This window comes from Poeciliopsis prolifica, unplaced genomic scaffold (genome assembly GCF_027474105.1).
Source record: "Poeciliopsis prolifica strain line A6 unplaced genomic scaffold, Auburn_PproV2 SCAFFOLD052, whole genome shotgun sequence".
In the NCBI taxonomy this organism is placed as follows: Eukaryota; Metazoa; Chordata; class Actinopteri; order Cyprinodontiformes; family Poeciliidae; genus Poeciliopsis; species Poeciliopsis prolifica.
In genome coordinates this window covers 1,840,710-1,864,753 of record NW_026562427.1, presented here as the reverse complement: position 1 = coordinate 1,864,753, position 24,044 = coordinate 1,840,710, and the positions used below count along the sequence as shown (strand labels likewise).

The following is a 24,044-nucleotide window of genomic DNA, read 5'->3' as shown; positions in this document are numbered from 1 at the left end:
AACCCTCTGCTTACTTACTAGGCTGTGCCGGCGGTGAGCTTGAACCTGTGTCGTTCCCAGAATTCTTCAGCCTGATGTGGTTGTTGTTCTGTGTAGTCACTCGTCTTTGCCCATCTGTCTGCGTTGAGTCAGATCTTCTGTCATGGTTACGATCCAGCTCTGGAGAGCTGAGCCAGCTGTCTGGGCTGGAAACTCTCCTTTCTCTCTGTTTGGAGACATTAAGATGTTTCTCTCTGGGTGCAGTGAAGTGCTGTTTAGTCTCTTGTGATCTACACTCTGGTAGCCTCGTCGTGACTGCTGTTTCTGGTAGGCTCAGACTTGACCTTTTGCCCTGGACTTCTGCCATGTTGTGAGCTTCAGGTTTGATGTGATTATGAGGTTTATTGAAGTCCTTGGCGCCAATCTGTGAGGTTATTATTTGATCACAAAGTTCCTCTGGGTTATGAGGAGAGTTTACCGGGTGCTTCAGGAGGCTGAAGTTTGGTTTTCTGGACGCTGAGGAGTTTTGATCCTGTTTGACACTCTCCACAGCCTCATAATCCGACTCTTGTGATTCACAGCAGCAGAGATCAGCATCTTCACCATTCGGGTTTGGCTCCGTTGGGCTCGTATTGGTGCTGAAAGGTTGCCGATGTATTGGTGACGGGCTCGAATGCAAGGACGACAGCTCCTCTGGGTCCCAGTGTCCCAAAAAATACGGCCCTCCACCCGGCTGTTGTAGAAAGCCCACAAACATCGCCCCTTGCTCTGCCACATCCTGGATCTGTAAAGCACACACACACACATATTTAACAGATCATCTGGTATGTGGAGATGTTATGGGTCTTTCCCTTTGATAAAAGAGCTTCCTCTGGATTTCAAATTGGGACACTTGCTTATCCTGATCTACAAAAAACTATATTTATGGTAATTTATCAGATATCTAATTCCATTTTTCCTCAAATGACTCAGTTAGCTATTGTTGAAGGCAGCAATGGCTGATTCTTCCTTTATTGGTGATAAAGGAAGACTCCAGAATCAGCCAAATTTAATGGTGAACAGAAGAGTTCTTAAAAAAAAAAAAAAATCACAGATTCAACGGAAAACAACATACAACTTTTGTGAAACTTTGATTTAGTCAGTTGTTTTATTCAACTCTTCAATTTAGCATATGAAAAATATTTAGCACACTTTGCCTCCACTAAATAATTGTTTCCGGATAAATTCAAAATTTTCAGTTGAATAAAGTTTCAATAAAATTCAGCATCCGTGTTGAAGTTAAGACTGTTAATAATTCATCATTTTGAAGTGGGTGAAAACTGTTTACGCAGCAGTTCAGTGACGAAGTCCAGCAAATGCTCTGTACCCAGAATGCAACAGTTTACATTCAACTGATGTCAAGCATACTTTCTGACTGAAGCTCTACGTTGGTCAATAAGGAAAAATCAGCCACTGAATTAAAAAATAATTAGAAAAAAAGAGCTGTTTAAATATGAATCCATTTTATTTCCTGTAATAATAATTGAACTGTCAGAACTGGTTGCACTGGGATAGTTAAAACAAGACAAGCTTTTACCTGTTCATTTGCTGCTCTGCTTTTATTTGGATGTTTGGCTGTTCACTGGCTATATTGAATAGTCATTGTTTTTTTTGGCAGTTGTTTTTTTTCTGTGTGTGAAAGGGCATTTTTTCACAGCGGCACAAATGAATTTGCTGCGTCGGCTCCTTTTATTCCCGACAAACAAAGACTAATTTACACACAAACAAAGGCTGACAGACGCAAGGTGGGTATTCTTCATAATAACAGCCCACCTAATCAACTGGAAAGATCAAATATTCAAATGACAAAAGGACCTCATTATCTGTACACGTTCATGTGGCACATGTGTTTGCTCACCCTCCTCCAACCCCTCTCTCTAACCGAGCTCGAGCGGCTAATTGTCAGTTGATATTTGGGCTGACAGTTTCAGGCGGACTCAACAGGGGAGAGAAAATCAGATTTCCAGAACTACCGCGGAACAATAATGAGGCAAATCTTCCCCTATCACCCACTCTTTTTGACATTTCACTCATCCGTGCACGCAGGTTGCAACTCTGAACTGGTTTCTCCAGCACCCACGGACACAATTTGCAGAGATCAGCTCTTGTTTATCTGATCATTACGTCCAGAGGGATGCTAAGAGTGGGCAGGGCTGGCTTGGCACTGGAAAAACAGAAGTATAGGATTTCAAAACACACACACACACACATAAACCATGCACCCTCTTCTCTGTGTCTGCTTTGGTTCTTATCACAAACTCACTGGCAGCTTGCGATCTGATTGGTTATTCATGTCACGCTGCCGGAGCCTATCACATTATGCTCAGTGATGTGCATTTCCATCCAATCAGGTTTTCCTTTGTGCTCGCTGGGTGTTCAGATGCAAATCTATTCAATAGAGCACATTTTCATTTCCCAATGTAGGACTGCTGGCGAATTCATGAGCGGACACGCAGAGGAAGTTTAACAGCAGACTGTGCAAAAGTGTTGAGCTACACCTACTTTCTTTACGTTTCCACCAAAGACTTTGACTTGAGTTTGTTGATGGTGTCTTAAAAAGTAGTTCTTAATGCTTTGGTCGATTTTTCACTTGTTTATTTCTTAATATCCCTTCATAATAACCTACATCAAAACTAAAAGTTCAGCATTAACTTTTTATACATCTGATACTTTATCATACATAATTAGATTTCCTTCTTAGACAGACTGTATTGGACACAAAAACATTGGCAAATCGCCATGACTCAGACACTGTGTCTGAGTCATGGCGCTCAAAAAAATTTTTTTTTTTTTCACTATCTTCTCACTGTATGTAGTCCTTAATTTTCTTGTACAAGCACTTTGAATTGTCTATGGCTGAAAGGTGCTATATAAATAAAGTTGCCTTGTTTTGCCTATGCTACACACAGGAATGTTGATATCACAAATTTATGACAATAATATGTGACTTAATAACCTCATGCTATCCTATGCAGAGCTCGGTCTGTGCTGATAAAGATACACTCACATCTACACGCTGAATGCCTGGAGGAGTCGCCAAGGCAAGGAAACCAACCTTTTCTTGATTGTTTTTTTAAATTTAATTGTATAATATTTATTCAAACCACAAGGGGGCACTCAGACTGTTTAAAGATCAACAAACTCTCAGCCCAAGCTGGTCAAGTCATCATGAGTTACAGAAACAGACAAAGGAAGGTTGTGACATAGAGTAACACTTTCTATAACTTTTGAAAACATTATAATGACTTCATTAACATAACGTCATTTTAATGTACTAGATGTGTTACAAATTTGCGTCTTTCCTTCATAATTAAGTCCACATCAAACAGAAAATGCCAATTCATTCAATTTGTTTTACACTAAAGTTTTATGAAAAAAAAACAAAACATGAGAGCCCATTAAATATAAAATTATTGATTGAGAAATTTCCATATATTGATAGATGATGTCTTAAATCACCAGATATATAAAATATATCAGGTGAGGAATAAGTTATGAAACTCCTTCTGAGGTTCATTAATGACTAACCTCACCAACTTTGACTAAAATAACCTCAGGCTGAGTTCTTGTCGTCATCTACCAATCTCTAAGGATTTCTGGGATTGTGGGGAAAAGTTTTCCTCCAGTCCTAGTAGCCGATATAATCCCTGACCCCCACACAAAAATGAAGACATACTGCAAACCACACAAATAGCTCCTTGATAATCAACTTGGTGCTGAAAAAAAAACTCCCTTATAGTTTTTGTCCCTTTTTGTTAAATGGATGCAGTAAAAGAAAAACAAATTATTTAGTTAGTTCAAGGAAGGTTCAATTGCAATTTAAAAGTGGAATCTAAAATCCACTTTTAAATTCTTTGTATCAATTGTGTGGTGACAAAAAAAAAAAGTACATGTGCTCAAAAAGAGGCTTTTTTATGCTTAAACGAATTAAAGACCAGGGTTGAGTGGCTTACATGTACCAAAAGGAAAACTAAAAATGTCCTGGTAAAAGGATTGGAAAACAATGTCTCAAAAACCTTTTACTACATCACTTCAAAAAAAAAAGGGAAAAAAAGCTAAATTTAAAGAAAAGACTCAAGGCTTTGTCAAAGCTTTATTTCTTCCAATAATGACGCTTTACTTGCCATTATACTTTAACTCCCTTTTTAACTAGTCCAACCGTTTATTATTTACCAGCTTCAGCACACCGAAGACAGTCCCAGGATATACTATTCTGTTCTTGATCAGTTCGATTTAAGTTTATATATTTTATTTAATGCATAAAAAGGCAGATTTATGCTTTTTTTCCCTGGACATAAAAACAACATCAGTATATGGTTAAATAGCCATATACTGTACATAATAATCTGAAATTTCAGAAGTGTTTTTATCACTATCATAATACAAGAAAACAACATAAAACCAAATGAATCCAACCTTCTTAACATAGTTCTGGATGGCTTCCGGGTCAGCAGCCTGTTGACTGGCCACACAGACCTCCGTCTCCAGACGGTTTCTCGCCCACCTCAGCTGGCTTTTCTCTGGACTGGGAGGCGAGACATGAAAAGAAGATGGTCATATGTCATTTACCTCAGGTCAAATACTGTCTTATTTACCCGAAAATGTCAAGATGCACCAGACCAAAAAGTGCCTTAGCGTCATTTTCCTCTCTTCCTTTAGTAGTTACTGCACATCACCAGTAACATTACACTCATCAGGGGGCTCTAGAGATTCTGGGAGCCGTGCTCATGTTCACGAACACTTGTTGACCCAGAAGGATCACAGCAGAAATGTAATGTCAAATCTGATGGAAGGGGAATTTTCCATTTAAGGGGAGCACCCATTTACCACGGGCACAAAACCTTATTAGACAGAAAAAAAGAACCAAATTTCCTTTTGCTCCCAGTGCAAGGCACCATCATGAAAGGTGCATTCAGATACGCCTCTTCAGATTTGGATTGAGGTCAGTGGGAAGGCCGTAGTAATATCTTGTGCTCTGAGGCGTGAGTGACATTCTCGACTAGATTTGAAACAGTAGAGCTATCTTTTTATTTTATTTTTTTCCCTCTTTCATTTTTGTGGTTTTGATGAAAGGGATGGTGATGACAGCGAGATAAAAGGCAGCGTAAAGGGGACAAAGAGGGGTGATCAGGACAAAAGAGGGGGTAAAAAAAGAGTGTGTGTGTGCGTGTGCATGGGATGGTCGCTAAAAGGAAACAGATGAAAGGATGGAGAGATGGACTCTCTTTCAGTGCGATGTTCCCCTCTGGCAAGCTCTGGTGATGCAATCAGCCGTCTCCACAGTGACAGGTGCCAGGAAGCAGCAGGACAGCTTGGCAGGAGGGGCATCAGAGGAGCAGCCTGGCACCTATCTATGTGCTGAGTGTTTGAGTGTGCATACAACTTAAATTAACATAATTTACAGTAATGTCTAAAGCTGTTAACCAAGCACATTAAATCCTTTGATTGTAAAAAGAAAATCACACAAACAACATAAAATCGAAGAATAAAACCCCATTTTGATCACCAGGGATGCCTTCTTTTTTCACAGATTTTATTACAGTGGCATCTGTTATGCTTGGAATGATGTTCAGAAGTTCTTTAAGTAGGTTTTGAAAACATCATAAAATTGTTTCAGTAAATCCACTCATCCATCCATCCATTTTCAACACCTACTTGCTTTTTGGAAGGGGTTTTAGTAAATGCAGAGGGGGAAAAGGTCAACACGTTTAAGGAAAATCAAACGTAAAAGATTTGTTAAACCATAATACAGACAACAGGAAGAGTTGGCATGCGAGGAAATCAGTGCAAGTAATCTAGACGTCATAGTTTTAGAATCACTACAAATAAAGTGAACAGCAAATGTTTGCACTCTTAAATTACGACATTAAAATGATATAAAATTACATTGGAATAAAACCCAGTAGCATAATAGAGATACCTTAAGCAAGAAGTCAAAATAAGTTCCCAAATTAGATTCAAGTGCCTAGTGCCAAGGTGCTTCAAAGTTTTGAACCTTGAATTGTGTTTTAGAATGATCAACAGCATCTGATCCATTGATCTGAGAGAACAAGAAGGGATTCATATATGCTAAATTTATGGGCACAACTTTTAAGAGACATAAAAAAAACATCCTAAAGGGACTTCAATATGAATTTTAAAATGAAATCCCAGAAAGCTAGCATGCCAACGTATTCTCCTCCGTTTGTAGCAGGTTGAAATGCTGAGAATGCTGAAGACCTACTATTGGTTGATTCAGTACAACCAGATTTGTACTGAATCTGCCAAAACAAACTGTCTGATTACCAGCAAGACGTGCATGCATTGCAGTAATCCAGACTTCTTCTCCTACTTTCTTCAAGTTTTACAAGAAATTTGAGTCAACATTTATCCATTTCTTCAGTCTCACTACTGTGATCCAGTCAACTCTAAAGCCACTTCAACAAACACGTGGTTTGTTGAAGCAGCTTTAGATTCAGGCTTAACATTCAGTCTTTACTTCAGCGTCTCCCATCATGTTCTGGGGTTATTTTCCCCAGAACATGATACTACCACCACCATGCTTTACTCTGGTTATTGTGTTCTATCAGGCACTGAGCAGTGCTAGTTTTGCAACTTTCAGAATTGTGGTCTAAAATTTCAAGTTTAGTTTCATCTGATTACAGCATCCTTCCATAAGGTTTTGAGGGATTTTAGCCAATATATGATTTTTTTCTTTGGAAAAAAAAGCTTCTGTTACTCAATTCAGACCTATGGAAAATAAAGGAGTGTGTTGTCACATGTACAATACAGCTAATACCATTGAGATATTCACGCATCTCCTTCATCATGAGAAGTCTCCCTGAACATATTATGAATTGGTCACGTCTAACTTTTCCTCAATCGGCTTTTTGACTTTGTTTTGTTAGAATCAGCTGTATCCCCGGGTTTCTTTCTGTATTCATCTAGATCATTTCCCAGCCAATCCCCTCTGTTATTTCTAGCTCCTTCCTTTCTCCACAGCTGCAGTCAGTTAATCAGACTCACCTGTTCTGCAGCAAGCAATCAACCTCATGCCTTTGAGTTTTTCTGTAAAATTCCACGTGAGTTTGTGTTCCATCTGTGACTCCCCGTCTATTTTGCTCAGTCTTTTCATTATTGAATTCACTATAATCAGAACCTTTCCTCCATCTCGCCACCAAAGGGGTCGTTCCTGACACCTGCAACTTCCTGTGCAGATCTTTCTGCCTCTGTGGACTTTTTTTTTTTAATCTAGGCTAGATTAATTTTTAGAAAAAAAACACAAAAAACAAAACTTGAGTTGAATACATCCTAAAAATCAAACTGCTGTATACAAAAACTGTAGATGAAATAATCAAGATTATGAATGTACTCAAAGGGCCGGTTATGGATGAATGATTTGAAAAATCCTGTTAAACTGCCAAAATATGACACACTCAATGAGTAATTCATAACAGAGCTGTGCACAGATAGACCCTACATGGCCCTTTAAAGTGCCACACAAGATGCCCTTCTTTTAAATACCTGAGCATCTGCCCCGCAATTTTTTCTGCACACCACTGCTTCTTAAAGGTAAATAATATAAAACGTCTTTCACACTGAGGTAATTTGGTAGTATGCAAATGAAAACTGCTTTAATTTGATTGATGTAATACTTACACAAACAACTGGTGGTATTCTAGGTTTTAGAGGACCATACTAAAAGTTACGGCGGGCCGCATTTGGCCCCCAGGGCTTTAGTTTGACACATTTGCTATATAGTGTAGCTATCAGTTGTGTTGACACAAAAAAAAGTGAAAGAATTGGGATAGGGAGCTAAACCCAACCGCTTTAAGAGGCTGAATCGCCCACGATTAATTTTACATTAACAAAAGAAGGTGAGGAGGCTTGTGATAATGAGTCTCTGTTGGCTCTGGTGTCAAAACAATGAAGTCGCACCAGCAGGCACCCTCTAATTGTTAGCTAAATCTGGCTGCAAGCTAATCATCTCATTTATCTTAATCAGCCCACAGTGGTGATATTTACAGTTCAAACCACTTTCTTAAGCGAAGGTGGTAATGATGCTCGGGGGGGGGCGGGGTGGAGGAATCCCAAACAAAACAGGGGTGCGTTTGAGCTTCTCACCTTTGTGTCTCTCGGACCAACACGGCCCGGTGGAGCTGGCGCTGGATGTGAGCATGGCGAGGGCCACAGGGATGGACGAAGGGGTGGACTGCCACCAGGACAAAGCCCTGAGCGTACAGTTCCCTGACCTGAACTGGCAGCTCTCTGACAGACGACAGGCAGAGCACAGACGACACCGACACCTCTGTAGGGAGAATGGGTCGAGGGAGGAGAGTTTGGGGGTGGAGGGGTGAGGAACAACAGGGTTAGACAAGTAGGGTTAATGGGAAATATGCATGGTCAAAACAATTATGGGGACACTTACAAAAGATGAGGCAAAAAAGCTGGAACAGAAAGTAGGTGGAGGGAAGAAGAAAAAAAAAAAGGGCCAAAAGGCGTAAAGGAACAAAGAGGGAGCACGTTTCATTATGATAATTCCCACTGAACAACAACACATGGCATCTTCACGCTAAATCTGAAACCAATTACACCAGAGCTATGAGCCTGTGTCCTCACTGTCACCGGCAGTCTGGCTTTTGGAAAACACAGGCTCGCAAAGATTCATCTGAACATTCTCCCATCCATATTAATGCAGAGCGGAGTTTAATACGTTCACACCGACACAAACAGACACCATCCTACAGAAAGGCCGGGAGACAATGCTATCACCCTGCTTGTTTGTTTACGTGTGTGGTATCAGCAAGCAATTGTGAGTGCAGACCTGGTCCCTTATTACCAGACATAATGGAAGGAAAACCTGTTCAGCTTAGTGGAAATGGTTAGGGGGAAGCTTATCGTATGGAAACAAACCGTCGCAGCAAATTTGCCGACAACGGTGAGAGGGTCCCTCCTGAGGTCAGAGCATTGTGATGATTAAGGCTTTATATAGAGTAGCAAGCTTTAAACTGAACACGTCAGATGCTCTGAAATTTTTTGGCACCTCTTGTAAAGATGCGTTGAAAGCCTTCAAATTAATTCCTTTTTTGTTTTGGATTACAGAAGCGTAATCTCACATAGGCATTAAGATTAAAATTAGTCCGTTATTTTAAATTTTATTCAGTAATTTTTAGAAATGTTTATTTTTATCTAAATCTGCGCTGGCACAGTCGCCGCGCAGACTTTCTACTGGATTCCATGTGTTGGTTTTGTTTGTAATGAATAATTTCTCTGTTCATTTCCACCTGAAAGCTGGTATTTCAAAAAGTTTACGATGCCATGCACGCGCACTGCCTCACAAATCTGCCACTGTACATAACAGAGCTTTTCCACTAATTCTTGATTTGTTTTATTCCAAATGAAACTGGGGTGGCTTGCTGGCAAAAAGCTCAGTTAAAATCCCCCTAATGTGCAATAAATGCAACATGTTGACTTCTGTGATGGTAGGACAGCAAAGGCTGTTTTGACAACCAGTTGCCATTTAAGGAAAAGAAAAAAAATAATAGCAAAAATCGTCAAATTTACCAAATTTATTTAAAATAATGATTCTACACTTTGCCTCTGGCTATGGCGCTCCAGCATTCTCTGCTTGTAAAGACTTAAACTGCACACATGCAGAGCTTTTATTTCAGTCCTGAATAAAGCTCTTCCAACACTAGTTCTTCCAACAACACTATCCAACACTGATGGGCATTTAAAACACAGCAGCAAAGTTAACAATTAGCCAAACCAATTGTAAACACGAGACTATTAGTAAAACTGAAGAAATGTTCACATATTTTTCTTTTTTTTTTAGCTCTGGAAACAAAATAGAACCTTACTGTACTCATTAAACAGAAGACTTTAGCAAACTTATGTTTACAGATGAAGGAAGCTAACCGCTAGCTGGCCTAGATAACTTAAGTGAGATGTTTATTTCTTGTTGCTTTTCCATCAGTGTGAGGAAGGTTTGTCCCCTTTCCACACTTTTAACCATGATCCATCAGCATTTTGATATAAGAGCTAGGCTTTAACTAAACTAGAAGATACCATTTTACAGCTTTTCAGTTATTACTGGATTATCTGGCAAGTATTGGGCCATTTTGTTGCAGAGTCCAGTTCTGCTTCAGCATAAATTTTTTTAAGAGATGGGCTCACATTTTCCTCAGTTAATCCTTAGATAGATGGTGGAATTGTAAAATCTCCTTCTGTGCTTTGAAAGAGTAGCATGGAAGCACATGATAGATAGGAAGATGAAAACAAACACCACCAGTTTGCTCTGCCAACGCAGGGTGGCTAATAAAAAATAATCGGAATAATCTGCTTACATCTGGTCAGAAGTGACAAAGTGGAAGTGACTCAATTGAAAATGATTTCATTTTCTGGTGTGGTCAAGTTAATGCAAGAAGTTATTTCAAATCAGTGGATGTCTACTTCACTTGAATGGCATTTCCTTTGCATCTTCAATTTTAAGAGCGTCACAGATAACACGTAACATTTAGATTCTAAAACACGAAGTCATGGATTGCCAATGAAACGTTCCTACAGTCTGATCATCTCAAAAAGTAAAAGTACAAATCAGGAATTATTTTTGGTTTTTTACTACCTCCCGAGATGGATCCAAATCAACGTTCTCAAATCAAAAGTGGGATTTTGCGAGGACGTAAACAACAGAAACCAAGTGGAAAAACAAACCAGCAACAAAAAAGGGAAGAAGGTGTTGCGGGAAAAATGCAGAAATGGGGCTGTCTGTTTCCATCTCGACATTTGTCATCTTTCTCTACTCAGTCTCATTTGCATGGGTCTGGAGATGAGAAAATAACCTGAATAAATTAACCAGACACACACCAACCGCATGGACACACATCCATGCATAAATTGAGCAGAGGGGGCGGCGGGCAGCTGGGCGGTGGGTTCTGCAAGCCATCTCATTTTCAATTTGTTCTCCATCATCTGGCGTGTTCACTCTGACACACACGCACACGAGAAGCTGGCAAGAGTGTTAAGATACTTGCACGTCAGTACACACTTTTCTGACTCCCATCTCACTTAAACAAAGTGAGAAGAAGAAGAAGAAAAACATAATTTTGGCATAAACGCTTGGAACTGAGAGAGCTTTTCATCAAGCCAGCACTTAAACGGGTGTCTGTGGAGACTTATCAAAAGCAGTGGAGTGGTAATAATAATAATAACAGCTGGGGATGAGGGTGGAGTTGTGGAGTTGTAGAGCTGGGGGTGGGATATGGAAGGTGGTGGTGGCGGGCGGGGGGGATAACAACGATCCTGTCACTGTAAACAGTCATTAGCTGTCATTAGCTCTGCTCGGCTGGCACTCACCCACCGACGAGACGCAGCCCGAGCTAATTCAGCCGAGACATCCAGAAAGTTATTAGGGTGTTATGCGCTGCGCTTAAGGCTGGGAAGCGACTTCATTTATACTGTCTGCCACTGTGGGATTTAAAAAAAAAAAAGGGAGACTGCAATCCCTGCTTCACAATGGGAGCATGGGAATGGCTCAGGGCAGGAAAGCTGGTTTTATAGAGCCAGCTGTAGAGGCCAGGGGAAGAAGGTATTAGCACACTGTACAAACTCTGTGTGTGTTTAACCACGCTGGAGGTGGCGATGTGGTTTTGAGGCTTTAAAACATTGAGGGAGGCCGTGGGGTTTTATGAGAGTGAGAATATAGTCAAGGCGGCTTTGTCAGACAGACCCAAAGAGAATCTGAGCGGCTCTTCAGCTGTTGATCCCTGATCTTCTATTTCGGTCCCCCAGCAATCGCTCTGACCACATCAGTCACAAGCCTTGCTTTTTGAACCGGACTTTGTGTGATGTTTCAGGAGCCAACTTAAAAGGAAATTATTAATTCCCCTTCTACTGTACAAATGTTAAGTTTTTCTAATGCAAGTGGAGTACTTTATCTCTGCTGTGTGTGTATGAACCAGTTTTTTTTTTCTCCATTTAGTCCGTACGCATGAGGAAGCAGAGTTTCCACTAAGCCTGCTACACAGGAAAAATAGGAGAGTAATTTTTTCGGAGTTAACATTATTTTCATCAAAAAGAGTCAAATTTATACATTAGAGAGTGAAATCATTTCAGTTGGTCAATAGAATCGGAGTAAAAAAATAGAGGAAATTATATCGGAGTAAAACAAGACCACGCCCACTGAAGTTCCTTAAGTTTCGTTTCTTCCGCCATCTTGTCATCCCGCAGTGGAAACGGAGGCGACGGTTAGCTATGTGCCAGGTAAGTTCCCAAACGGGTTATATATATATATATATATATATATATATATATATATATATATATATATATATATATATATATATATATATATATATATATATATATATATATATATATATATATATTATTAAGACTAAAGGTGTGATAAGGTGCTGCTGTATGGTTGTGGGGGAAGGAGGGATGCAGCGAGGAATTAACATGGTTGGCTAACTAGTTAGCATGTGTACTTCAGCTATCTTAATTTAGCAGTTTACAGCAATGTAAGCAGAAAAAACATCAGTGCTGTCCAATGCTTCGTCCATTATTATATTTTCACAAGTCGAGGCTGTCGCTATTTTTAAGCTGAGAGACTGAGCTGTACTGTCGGAGCTAGCTCTGCTAGCATGTGGAGTCAGTATTCCGCCCAGAAAAAAGCGCGAGAAGGCTATGCTAGTAACTGCTCTTGAAATTACTAGCATAGTATTATTTTAGTGAATCCTAGGGTTGCAGCTCGTAGAGCAACGATAAAATAAAAAAAAAAAACAGAATTCAAGTTGTGCTTTATATGCAAATTGTGTAAGTTGTCACGGTTGTCTTTGTTTTGACAACTTTAAAAACATTTGTCATTCACCTACTTTTAGGAGCATTATTACAATGCAGAAGATGGAAGTGGGTATTTGGCTTGGAGACTGAAGTTTGTACAGAGGGAAGCTTCTAATGGACAAAAAAATGTCCCCAGACTGTCACAAACCCAAACAGGTATATGGATTTATATTTGTACACATTTCATCCTGCAACCAAACTGCACAATAAGTTCCCAAGCCTTATTTATGAATCCTAACATGGAGTCTCACATATATATTTTTTTAGGGGGACCAACAACTGATAAGAGAGACTGTTTGAGAGAAGAAGACTATCTTCTGACAGATCGCTTGTGTTCATAACAGTCTCTTCATCAGCTGTGTGCTTCATCAGTGCAATCACTGATGAAGCACACAGCTGATGAAGAGACTGTTATGAGGAACATGAAACAGACTTTCAACTCTCGTCAGAAGATGATTCATGACCCAGCAAAGTCATCTAGTATCTTTTTGGACTTCCCAAGATTCCTGGACATAGGAGGATTGGTATGTTTATTTTCACTTCAGTTTAACCAACAAAGTTTAAATAAGAAAACTTAACAAAATGATTTTTAAAACCTTCACTTCATCTATTCTCCAGGTTGAGCAAGATTTTATGTTGATGTTTGGGGAAGCCATCTCTGCAAAGTTCCCTGAGAAGTGGCCCACTGTCTACAAGCATAAAGTCCTCAAACAAAGCCGGAGTCTCACACAGTCTGATGACCTTCAGAACCTTCTTTACAATGCTGAAGGCACAACAGAAGTGGAAAATGGTAAGTTGCAATTACTTATAAAGAAAGTGTTTTATGTAACAGAATTTTATTTGAATTGGTTCAATATAAGTGCACCTCCTCCTGCTGTTAGTTAGATTTGGTAAGCTTTCTCTGGAAGTATTAACATGGTTGCAAATAAGAAGTTTTGGTAACATGTTTCTTTAACTTTTTCTTCTAGGATGGGACAGTGACATGTCATCCATTTTGATCCTGGTGTGCCTCCTGCCACAGTCACCTCCTGGATACAAGAGACCAGGAAAACTCTCAGCCAGACAAGCCAGTGAACATCTTGTGAAGTTTGTCAAGGTAAGGTTAGAGTAAAGGAAACATTTATGAAATTGGTCTTCAATTTCATTTCAAGTGACATTTAAGATATCCTGAAAAGTAATTTGCCTTATCTATTAGAACCCTGTCTTCTTTGAAACCTAAGACTAATAATGTTTTATTCTGTTTTTGCCACAGACAAGAACCAGCATCAAGGAGCACCTTGAAGGCATCGCAGAGAGCTGTCAACCATACCTGCTTGCAGTAAGGACTCAGAGGAGCGTGATTTGATGAGCTTTTTAAAGCTCACTTTATGTTTGGCACTTCATTTGATCATGATCTGGTCAATGTGTACAAGAGACGGACCTCATGTTATTTATGTAGAAGAGCTTTACTGTTCCAGAGCTTTTCATTTCGAGGTGTCATACAGTCATGAAGACGCAAATGTTTAAATTGTTCCATGCTGTTTTCTGTGAACAATAAAAAATGGCTGTCCAAATTCTAATTTCTGGTCTATGCATTGTACTCTTACAAACAGCTGTGTGTTATAGCTGTAAAACAATTGCTTCGTCAGTGAAATAGTTACATTTGGTACTACTTTAGAATTTAATTAAATGTTTAACTGCACAATATGGAATAAAATGAAATTAGGACTAAAATTTTATACTATATGGAATAAAATGTTATTCTATTTTATGTAAAATTCATTTTTAATTAGATTAAAATTTATCTCTACTTAGAATAGAATGCAATGCTTTTTGGAGTAAATTATATTCTACTTGGAGTTAAAATACGGTAGAGTATTTTTTCTTTTAAACAACTTGGAGTAAATTCTCTTGGCATTGATTAAAATTTTTGCACTAAATTGTGTTGATTTTAATCTGTAATTTCAACTCTTCCATGAGAGTAAATTTTACTCTATTTAGACTGGGACCAAATGTTGTCTTTTTTAGAGTAAAATTTTTTTCAAATTGTGTAAAATTTACTCTGGAAATTTTACAGTGTAGGTGATGCAGGCAGATTTACTAGTTACAGAACCCCTCAAGGCTTATCCCTGTGCTTGCTGGAGGTTCACGTTTATTCAAATAGCCTTCTAATGACTTGCAGAGGTTTTACGAAAGGGAGCGGGCCAAAACAGTATCTATAAAATAATCAACTTCCCAGCAGCCAGGAGCTACCATGCTGGTTTGGGAATGTGGACAAAAGTTACTGGTTTAAAGTGATGCCAGAGTTGGCAAGCCAAATGCTGACAATGGTTGTTTTTTTTTATTAGTGAAAGCACTAAGAACTCCCCCTGCTTTCAGTCTATAAATGCATTGACCAACCATCTGTAATTTTATGCACTCCATTTTTTAATTTAAGAAAAATCTGATATAGATCTGGGACGTTTGCTTTCATGCATAGATTATAATCTTGTTATTTGTTCATTTTGACATGTATCAAAGAACCTGCGGCATGTTGGTGCTTTTATGGAGAGAAACAGTGGTTGGTCTCACCTTATCTGCCTTGACTGGTGACCAGCTGGTCGGAAACTCAAATATCCAATCTTTTTCCATCAGATAACGCACCGCACGTAATCGCCATCAGGTCAGGCCGTCAGTGACACTCTGGTACTGGGGTGCAGTATCAAATATAGATATTTTCAGTAACAGTGAGGTGTTTAACACAAAATCAAGTGAGAGGAAGCAGAGATTTACCAAGGAGTACAAAAGAAAGCCATTTTCTATAACATGTTGAGTCAGGTTTGCAGTCAGATCGGGCTGTGAGAGGGTTCAGCAAAGTTGTGCTTTTGTTGCTTTTAAGCTTCTATGTCCTGTCATAAGGAAAAATGCAGGATTTGGGAAATGTTCACAGCCTTTTGAAAATATGAGCTTAGTTTCTTATTTCAGAAATCTAATGTTAGCCAGGCCCTTGAGCTCACCTTCTAGCATTTGCCTAATGCTTCTAACATGCTAATATATGATACTAGAGAAAATTTTAAATATTAACTCCATAATCAATTTCTCTCCCTTCTTATTTTTAAAAGACTAAATATTATCCAAATAAACCAAAACTGTTTAGTCCCAGTAGGAAATAATTTATTAAATAAAAAAAAAAAGAAAAATCATTGTCACAAAATAGTAATGTGCGCTACACCAGAATTCAGACTCAGGTTCAGTTTACACTGCATAGAAGTCATGGCTCACTTTCTTTAATGTTTTTTTTATATATATATATATATAAAATTACTTGACTTTTTCTACTTGTTAGTCTATTTACAACCTTCTCTGAATAGGGCTGTCAGTGTGTCACAGTCCGTAAACAGGTATTAGAACTCAGCAGCTCAGTTTCAGCAGCTCAAAACTGTACAAAACCTGCTGACTGGGGAAAAATCAAAATCAAATCAAATTTTATTTGTATAGCACGTTTCAGCAGCAAGGCATTTCAAAGTGCTTTACATCATAAACACAAAAACACCAACAAAAGTTAGCATTTTTACTTTTAGGTCTTTTTTTGTCTTGAACCAGTTAATTGGAATTGTGAAGTCAGACACTAGGAAAACCAAAAAAATGGTGTGAACCAGAAAAAGCTTGATCGGTGCATCTCTAAAAGTTGATCATTCATTCACCAATCCTTCTCAAAAAGAGGTCTGAGAAACCAGCATCAGGTTCACAGAAGTGACTGGTAAGTAGAAGCAGGAGGCAAGGTGAGAAAACATGGCGTGAAGCTTAAAGCGCACGCAGTGGCGATGTACTTGTGAGGCTGCGAAATTCTAACCTGGCTCGCTTTTGACACACAGCAACACTCCGCTGTTCTTGATGGCATTATCTCAAGGCTTGGTGCCAATAAGACTGACGCCCTGTGAAAAACCCTGCACAAATATGACTTGAACTATGTCAGATTGACAGCCTTTCAGGGAGAAAACGTTGACATGCAGCGCTTGCCTTGAAAAGTGTGTCAGGCAATGCAGCTGTCTAAGACTGATGGATCTGTGCAGTGCCAAATTCATCACACATATCCCAGCAGCATGGATATATATCATAAAAAGGTGGAAGAAATACATCACTGTTTGTGGACAGAGGAGACATCGATCATATGATTTTTATGGGGATCACGTACGCAGACAAATACTCTTAGAATCAGAGCATTAAACCTCACACACATACATCTGTTCTAAATAAAGTCTCCCTGCGGCACACAAAAGCCCTGCAACAGACACTAACACACACACACACACACACACACACACGTGGGGCTGAGCATTTGATACTTGTTATAGCTTTTAATGAGCTGAGTGGGTCTCTGTCTCTGCAGGACAGAAGAAAGTCATCAGCCGAGTTCAGCTCCTCGTTGCTTCCAGACACAAGCGTCAGTCACACTGCATCACACTTAACTTCCTTCCTCACACATACACCGAGTCCTGACTCCCACTCGCTCATCCTCACACCTCTCTCTCTCTCCCCACTTCTCCTCGCCCCTTCGGTCCCCCTCCCCGATTCCAAACACTGGCTCGCTGCTGCTTTGGTTTTTCATGAGCTGTTCTTCTGATAAGCCTCCTTGATGTTTTTCCACTGCTCTTTTATTTCCTCCGTCACTCCTTTCCGCGTCTTCCTTTCCTATTCAAGTTTTTCTGTCTCTTTGTTCCTGCTGCTCATTATCTGAGCGCAGCCTTGAAGCGCAGGAGTCTTGGATAAAAAGTCACACCTGGCTGTTTGAGTTAATACTAAGCATTCCTGCTGACATGTCAGAGTAACCAACTGGTGCAGCCACTGAGCTAATGACGATTCTAGTACGTAGAGTATGGTGGCCTCAAAGAGACACACAAAAACGTGCAAGATTTTTTTTTTTTTTTTTTTGGTGAAAAAGTTGGTGAGAAAAAAAATATTTGACAAAAACTTTTCAGCATCATATTTCTGAATTAAATGTTTGTTTTCTTTTCCTTCAACAGATTTTAATTCATATCTAATGTCTTTTTTTTCTTCTTAAATATTGACATTGCTTCAACTTTTACAATCTTTTACAGTCCACAGATGTAAACACAGATGTTTAAGAATTAAATAAATGATTTATTCAATTATTTATTCATGCAATGCCATTAATTTAAAGAATTTATTGAGCAGATTTATCTCAGGTGGGTGGGGCAGGTTCAGAGAATTCCTTTCAGAAGGTAGCGGCTGATGCAATTGTTATTGATGCTTTCCATTTGTTGTTGACATTTGAAAAATCCGACTTTCAAGTTGGAGAAAATGCAGTGGAACACCCCCAAATGCCAATTTTCCAATCCAATATGGAAGCTTCTTGCATCAACATTAAGTTGTGGTGAAAACATGTTTATTTTATAAGTCATACTTGTAGGAGTGAGTCTAAAATTAAAGCTCCATGTAACTGAGAAAACTGAACCAAGAGGCGCTACAGAACAACAGTTACCGGGTGTCGCCATATTGGAATCCAGACTTCTCAGGCTTTGTTGGAACGCTATTGACTCTGGAATGACGTCTGTTCCGGCTCAGAGTTCGGACTTCAGAGGGAAATGAAACTTAGCCTGATTCCTCTAACATTTCTTGTAAAACAGATGTAACATTTTTGAAAGTGTATCTCTATTGTTTTAAGTTGTTCAGCCTGTCTTCATATGATGTAACATTAACTCTTTTCAGGGGGGGAAAAGATCAGACATTCAAGTGCGACAGATATCCCCTTATCTTCATGAGTCTTGAAGCAGTACTTCAAATGTTAGCATCTTCAACTGAAGCAAATCATACTAGAAAGGCTTCAAATTTATCTTGACAACTCACAGTGAACAGCGTGGTAAGGCTGATAAGAAAAAATAAATCAACTATCCTGGGAGGCTCACTGGGAAAGCGATTATGGGTCTGATTTCCGTTGCCCACCGGAAGTAGTATTTCATTGTAATTGGTAGGGTTTTTGGCTAATCTGATGGAAGTTACATCTCTCTTTTACAATATTTAGTGAAACTTGTTTAAGGACACGCTGTCTGCTGTCAGAGAGCTGCTCAGCAGCTCTCTGAGCTGCTGAGCAGCTCAGAGACCGTAATTACGTACGGAAGACCGTAATTAATGTGTTTAATCACGGGGAGCGACAGGAACACGCCGTTAAGTTTTGTTACCGTAAATTACCAGCACAGCGAGCAGCTTGTTTCTCTGACGAGCCGACAGTAATAAATAAGAGAAAAGAAGGGATGTTGTGAGCAGCAGGTTTGTATAAAACAGCAGAATATTAGCTTAGTGTGATGTAAATTTGATTTATTTGAAATTAAAAAAAATAATAAAGTTCAGGAAATGTCTGCAGCAAGTCTGTTTTGAACGTGCGCCCGAAACAAATGAGTTTTTGTGTTAAGCGGTAGTTATCATCGCCTACCGACAGCTAAGGAAATAAAAAAGAATTTGGCTAAAAGTTAAAAACTTGGAGAGAACCCAAAATGCTTTGTGTGTGCTCACTTCATTGTGTGGATAAAGAGCCACCTGAAGATACATCCCTATCCGAAGCAACTGAATCAGTGAAGTAGCTAAAAATGCTAGTGCGGGTTATTTGCGGCCATTTCTGATTTGCTGATTGGCGATTTATGAATTTACTTCTGGTCAGATGAGGCTAAAATGCAACTTTTTCTTATCAAAAAGGTCAAGTTTGTTGTTCCTAGCTCACAAAAGTGGCAGCCCATGTGGCATTCTGCTGCTGTGGCCCATCTGCATCAAGGTGACATGCTGATTTTAGCTACCTTGGTATCATCTCGAACCAGACTGATCATGCTATGCCAACAAATCGTTTTTCTCCAGACAAATGCTGCACACTGGATGTTGACACTTGTTTTGGCCCATTTTCTGTAAACCTGAGAGATGATTGTGTGTGAAAATCCCAGGAGATCAGCAGTTTCAGTCCAACTCATCTGGCATCAACCATTATGCCAAATTCACATTTAAATTTACTAAAATCCAATTTCTTCCCAATTCTGATCCTCCCTTTAGTATTCAGCAAGTCATCTTTTGCACACCTTGATCCTGCTGATTTGCATCAAAGGAATAAATTTAAAATTATGTGCTACTGATTTAAAGTTTGTTTCATATTTTAGGATTTTTATCATCATTTAATTCCATAACTTCAAAAATAACTGATTGCTAAGAATCTGTATACACCATATTCCAAATTATTATGCAAGTGATATTTTCTCAGATTTTCTTAAATGGTCAATGCAAATGATGTCATTTTCAAGTCATGAACTATAACAGTATAAATCAAATTTTACTGAACAAAGCTCGCCATGAGAACTATTTTTTTCAAAAATAAAAAACTCAAAATGCGATGTTCCAAATTATTATGCACAACAGATTTGCTAGACATTTTATGAATTATAAAGAACTGCTTTCTTTGAATGTGCAGCATTAAGTGGTCACATGTACTAAAATCAAAAGCTATTTCAATCAAAAACATCTTAACAGACAGTTCCATGTTAACATTTTCACATCACCTGCACAATTCCTGCATCCATTGAACTTGTGAGTTTGTGGGTAGTTTCCGCTTTAATTTTTTTGCAGGATGTCAGAAAACCTTCCCAGAGCTGCTATTTTGATATGAATTGCATTTATAAATATCTAATGTTTTCCTACCTTGTCATGCGGCTGTCTGATGATTTTTGTCAGCAGTGAGATCCTTTGTCTTCCCATATTGCTTGAAACCTGTGGCCTGCTTAATAATGTGGAACATCCTTCTGAAGTAGATTTCCTTTAATTGAACTCATCAGAAAAACTAATCAACCCAGCGCTCTGAAATTAATTATAGAGATTCAAAGAGCCCTGATACACAAAACCATCTATAAATTTAATAGCACAACAAAAAATAAATTTTCTGACACTTAAATCCATTTTCATAATAATTTGGAACACGGTGTAGTAAAATGAAAAGGATGTAGGGAAGGACAAATTTTTCTCTGTCTCAAGTTTTATTAAGGCTTGTGAAAATTTTTCTCTCTTTAAACATATTTCCTCATTTCTTTAAATTGTTGTATGTTCTTGGCTTGGTTCTGTGCAGAGCTATTGCAACCTAAGCCTCAGGGTTCCCACAGTGATTGCTGAGCAGATTGGCGATCACAGAGTAATAAGACTGTTGAGGAGAATTAGTCTGTTGGTTTCGGGTCATATGATGCGATGGCCCCCGACAATAAAGAAAACCGTCCGTGTGTGACCCACAGGGCAAATGCCTGAACCATTCAACATATTTCTCCTCATCCTCCCCTGGTGCACCACAGGGTCACTGTGACCTGGTGTGAGAGGATGAGGCTTAGTCACACAGACATATTTCTCAGCTCAAGAATTGCTTAGAATCAAGGCTAATAAAAACGAAGACAGACTCCAGACTCATTGGCCGCATTATTTCATCACTCGCTTGTCAAAGGTCGAGTTGGGAAAGCTCACCGTTTCCCTCCTCATCCAGAGCACAAAGTGGCTCATTCTGAAGACACAATGTAGCTTCATAAACAGACATCTTTCACATATTTCACAAGGGCGCCTGTGAGGAGATATTTGTTTTCCCTGCAGCCTAAGAGTCATCAAGTCACACTGGCAGGGAAAAAAAAATAATGTCATTAATGAAAGCCAAATTGAATTAAAGCATGGATTTGACCGTGGGTTTCCTCAATGTCATGGGCTGACACAGAGATTCCTCTATCTGCCTCTTCCAAACACACACACACACACACTCATATATATATATACAAATAATCCCTTCACTGGGAATGAGGTCTCTCAATCTCCACAAACAATCAGATAATCCTCCAGGAATCCTTTACTTCTCATGGTCTCTATATCACAGATAAAAAGGGAAGGGAGGGAGGCAGACACATACCCATTCACAATCACACACACGCGCATTCGATTCATAGCAGCTGCCTTTATCCTAAAATATAGTCTGCCCATCTTAAGCAGCTCAGGTGGCATCAGGGAGTTTACCATATAAATGACCTGCCTGCCTGCCGGTAGATAAAACTTACTCCGTTGACTGAGTGCCATAAAGTGTTTTGTGCAAGAGCGAACGAGCCAACCTGGTTGCTGGTAAGAACACAGTGTGAGCCTGTGTGTGGTCTCACTCTCTCTGTGTGTGTTCGTTGCTGTACTTCTTATTTAACAGTGCCTTGAAGACGAACTCACACCCTGGACATTATATTTTCCCCCCTTTTTCAAGTTTAACGTGTTCTTTTGGTAATATACCTGAAAGACTGACAAACTAGGGCATAGTGAGATAGAAGGATTCTTTTTCTCAATAGTAAACGTGTGAGGAGTGTGGTGCATTTGTATTTGGTCTTCCTGAGCCAATACAATCTTTTTTCTGTACTTACAGCTGCAAATCTTTTGGGATTTCTCTAGCAGCTTCACACGTCTAAATATATATCCAGCTTCAAACAGATTTAACGGAGAGAGTCTGTGAACATTAATTTTCAAGTCTTCTCACAGATTTTCAGTAAGATTCATGTGTAGACTTCAACTGGGTCATTCTAAAACATTAATAAGCTTTGATTTAAATCATTCCACTGTCGCTTGTGTTTTGTGTTTACTGTTGCTCTCCAACTGAAGGCAAAACTGCTGGTCTCTATTTCTCTTTTGAGCTCCATCCATCTTTCCATTCACTCCCTGTTGAAGAAAAACATCCCACATCATGATATTGCCAACACCATGTTACGCTATGGAGACGCTGTGTTAGTTTTACAGTGTTTCAAATGCTAACCAAAAAGTTCATTTTTGGTCACATGTAAGTAAAGCATCTTCCTCTACATTTTCAATATGCTCCATACAAAACTTCTGGGAAATCACAAGCAAAACATGTAATTACTTTCCATTTTTTCTTTGTATCACTCTTTCATAAATGCTACCTTGATGAAATCCACAATTATTACATGTATATTGTTTAATAATTCTGTTATTTCTGAAGGTAATTTGTTGCAATGAATAATATGTTTCACTTGCAGAGCTTTTTCACTCTGCAAGTGAAAAAACTGATCTTTTTTTTTTTTTTTTCCCAGAGCTGCTGTATCTGTTACAAAAAAAGACAAGTGGCTGTCACGTCTTTGATTTGTTTCTTGATCAGCACCGTCACTCCGGGCTGCCAGGAATCCCTCTGCCAACCCAGCAGCCCGAACCCATTCGCCAAACACAACGGGGCTGGCTGACAGCGAAACCGACTGGCAACCGGACCGCTGCCACTCGGCTGTGGCGACGCGCCTGCTGTCTGTTACACTGTTGCATTTGAAGACGCATGTAAATAGGATCTGAATGAGCTTCTCGCACCTGCAGCTTGTGAGGTGATGGAGTGCGCTGCGTGGGATTATGGGAACAGCCAGCCATGAGAAACATTTTTTTCCCTAAAATAATCCCTCAATGCATTGTTTCCTTCAATCCTTTTTTTTTTTTTTTCATCTCGCCTTACTCTGTCCCTCCCGTCTGTTTCTTCACAGACCACACCGACACACAATGGGAGAATTGGTATTTTTAGAATAGAAGCCTCAAGAGGATTCTCATCAAATATATTCAAGATGCAATGTGCTTAAAAATGTATTCGCCCCCGTTAACTTGGTTGTTTTCCATATTCACGAGCAAATACAAACAAAAGCAATCCCAAACATGGCACCTTCGAAATGCACCTTAGCTTTGGTGCCTTGCCATTGTGCGAGGGAGATGGAGGGCATTGCTATCGCACCAACAGTGTAGCTGAGTCTGAGAATTAAAGAAGTCTTTGAACTGTGCAACTCTGGCTGCACAGAGAAACAGCTGCAGCTTTAAAAGCCACTTTTTTTTTTTTGCCCTAAAGACACTTGCAGTACAACGCTCCAAAAATAAGCTTTTTTAAAGCTGCTGACCCAAACATTTTTCAGTGGTGTAAATCAGAATAGCAGCAATTCTGGTTATAAGAGGGCACCACATAGTAGACCAAAACAATTTCAGATATATATTCTTGTTCGCCACTGAAACATGCAAAAGAAACTGAACAAGGTGCGTGAATTAGTCGATACGAAGGAAATGTGACGCCTCCTTCTCCACACTGGAACTGAGACAAATATGAAACAGATCTGAATGAAGCTTTCCCAGAATGTATCAGAGCCAAAATTCTGTCCTTTTTGTTGGAGCTGAGTCTGATATTTCTTCACTGTTCATTAATTAACTTTATTTCA

General features: G+C 39.3%; 1 protein-coding gene across 1 annotated transcript in view; it reads right to left on the bottom strand.

Annotated features, from left to right (window-relative positions):
* Positions 1 to 24,044, bottom strand: part of rftn1a (raftlin, lipid raft linker 1a) — a 41,070-nt gene that overhangs the window by 6,149 nt on the left and 10,877 nt on the right. Inside the window, exons 3-5 of the mRNA XM_055058799.1 lie at positions 8,122 to 8,305; positions 4,435 to 4,543; positions 19 to 763 (exon numbers count right to left, since the gene is read on the bottom strand). Coding sequence (XP_054914774.1) covers positions 19 to 763; positions 4,435 to 4,543; positions 8,122 to 8,305 — 1,038 coding nt within the window. The remainder of the gene's footprint in view (positions 1 to 18; positions 764 to 4,434; positions 4,544 to 8,121; positions 8,306 to 24,044) is intronic.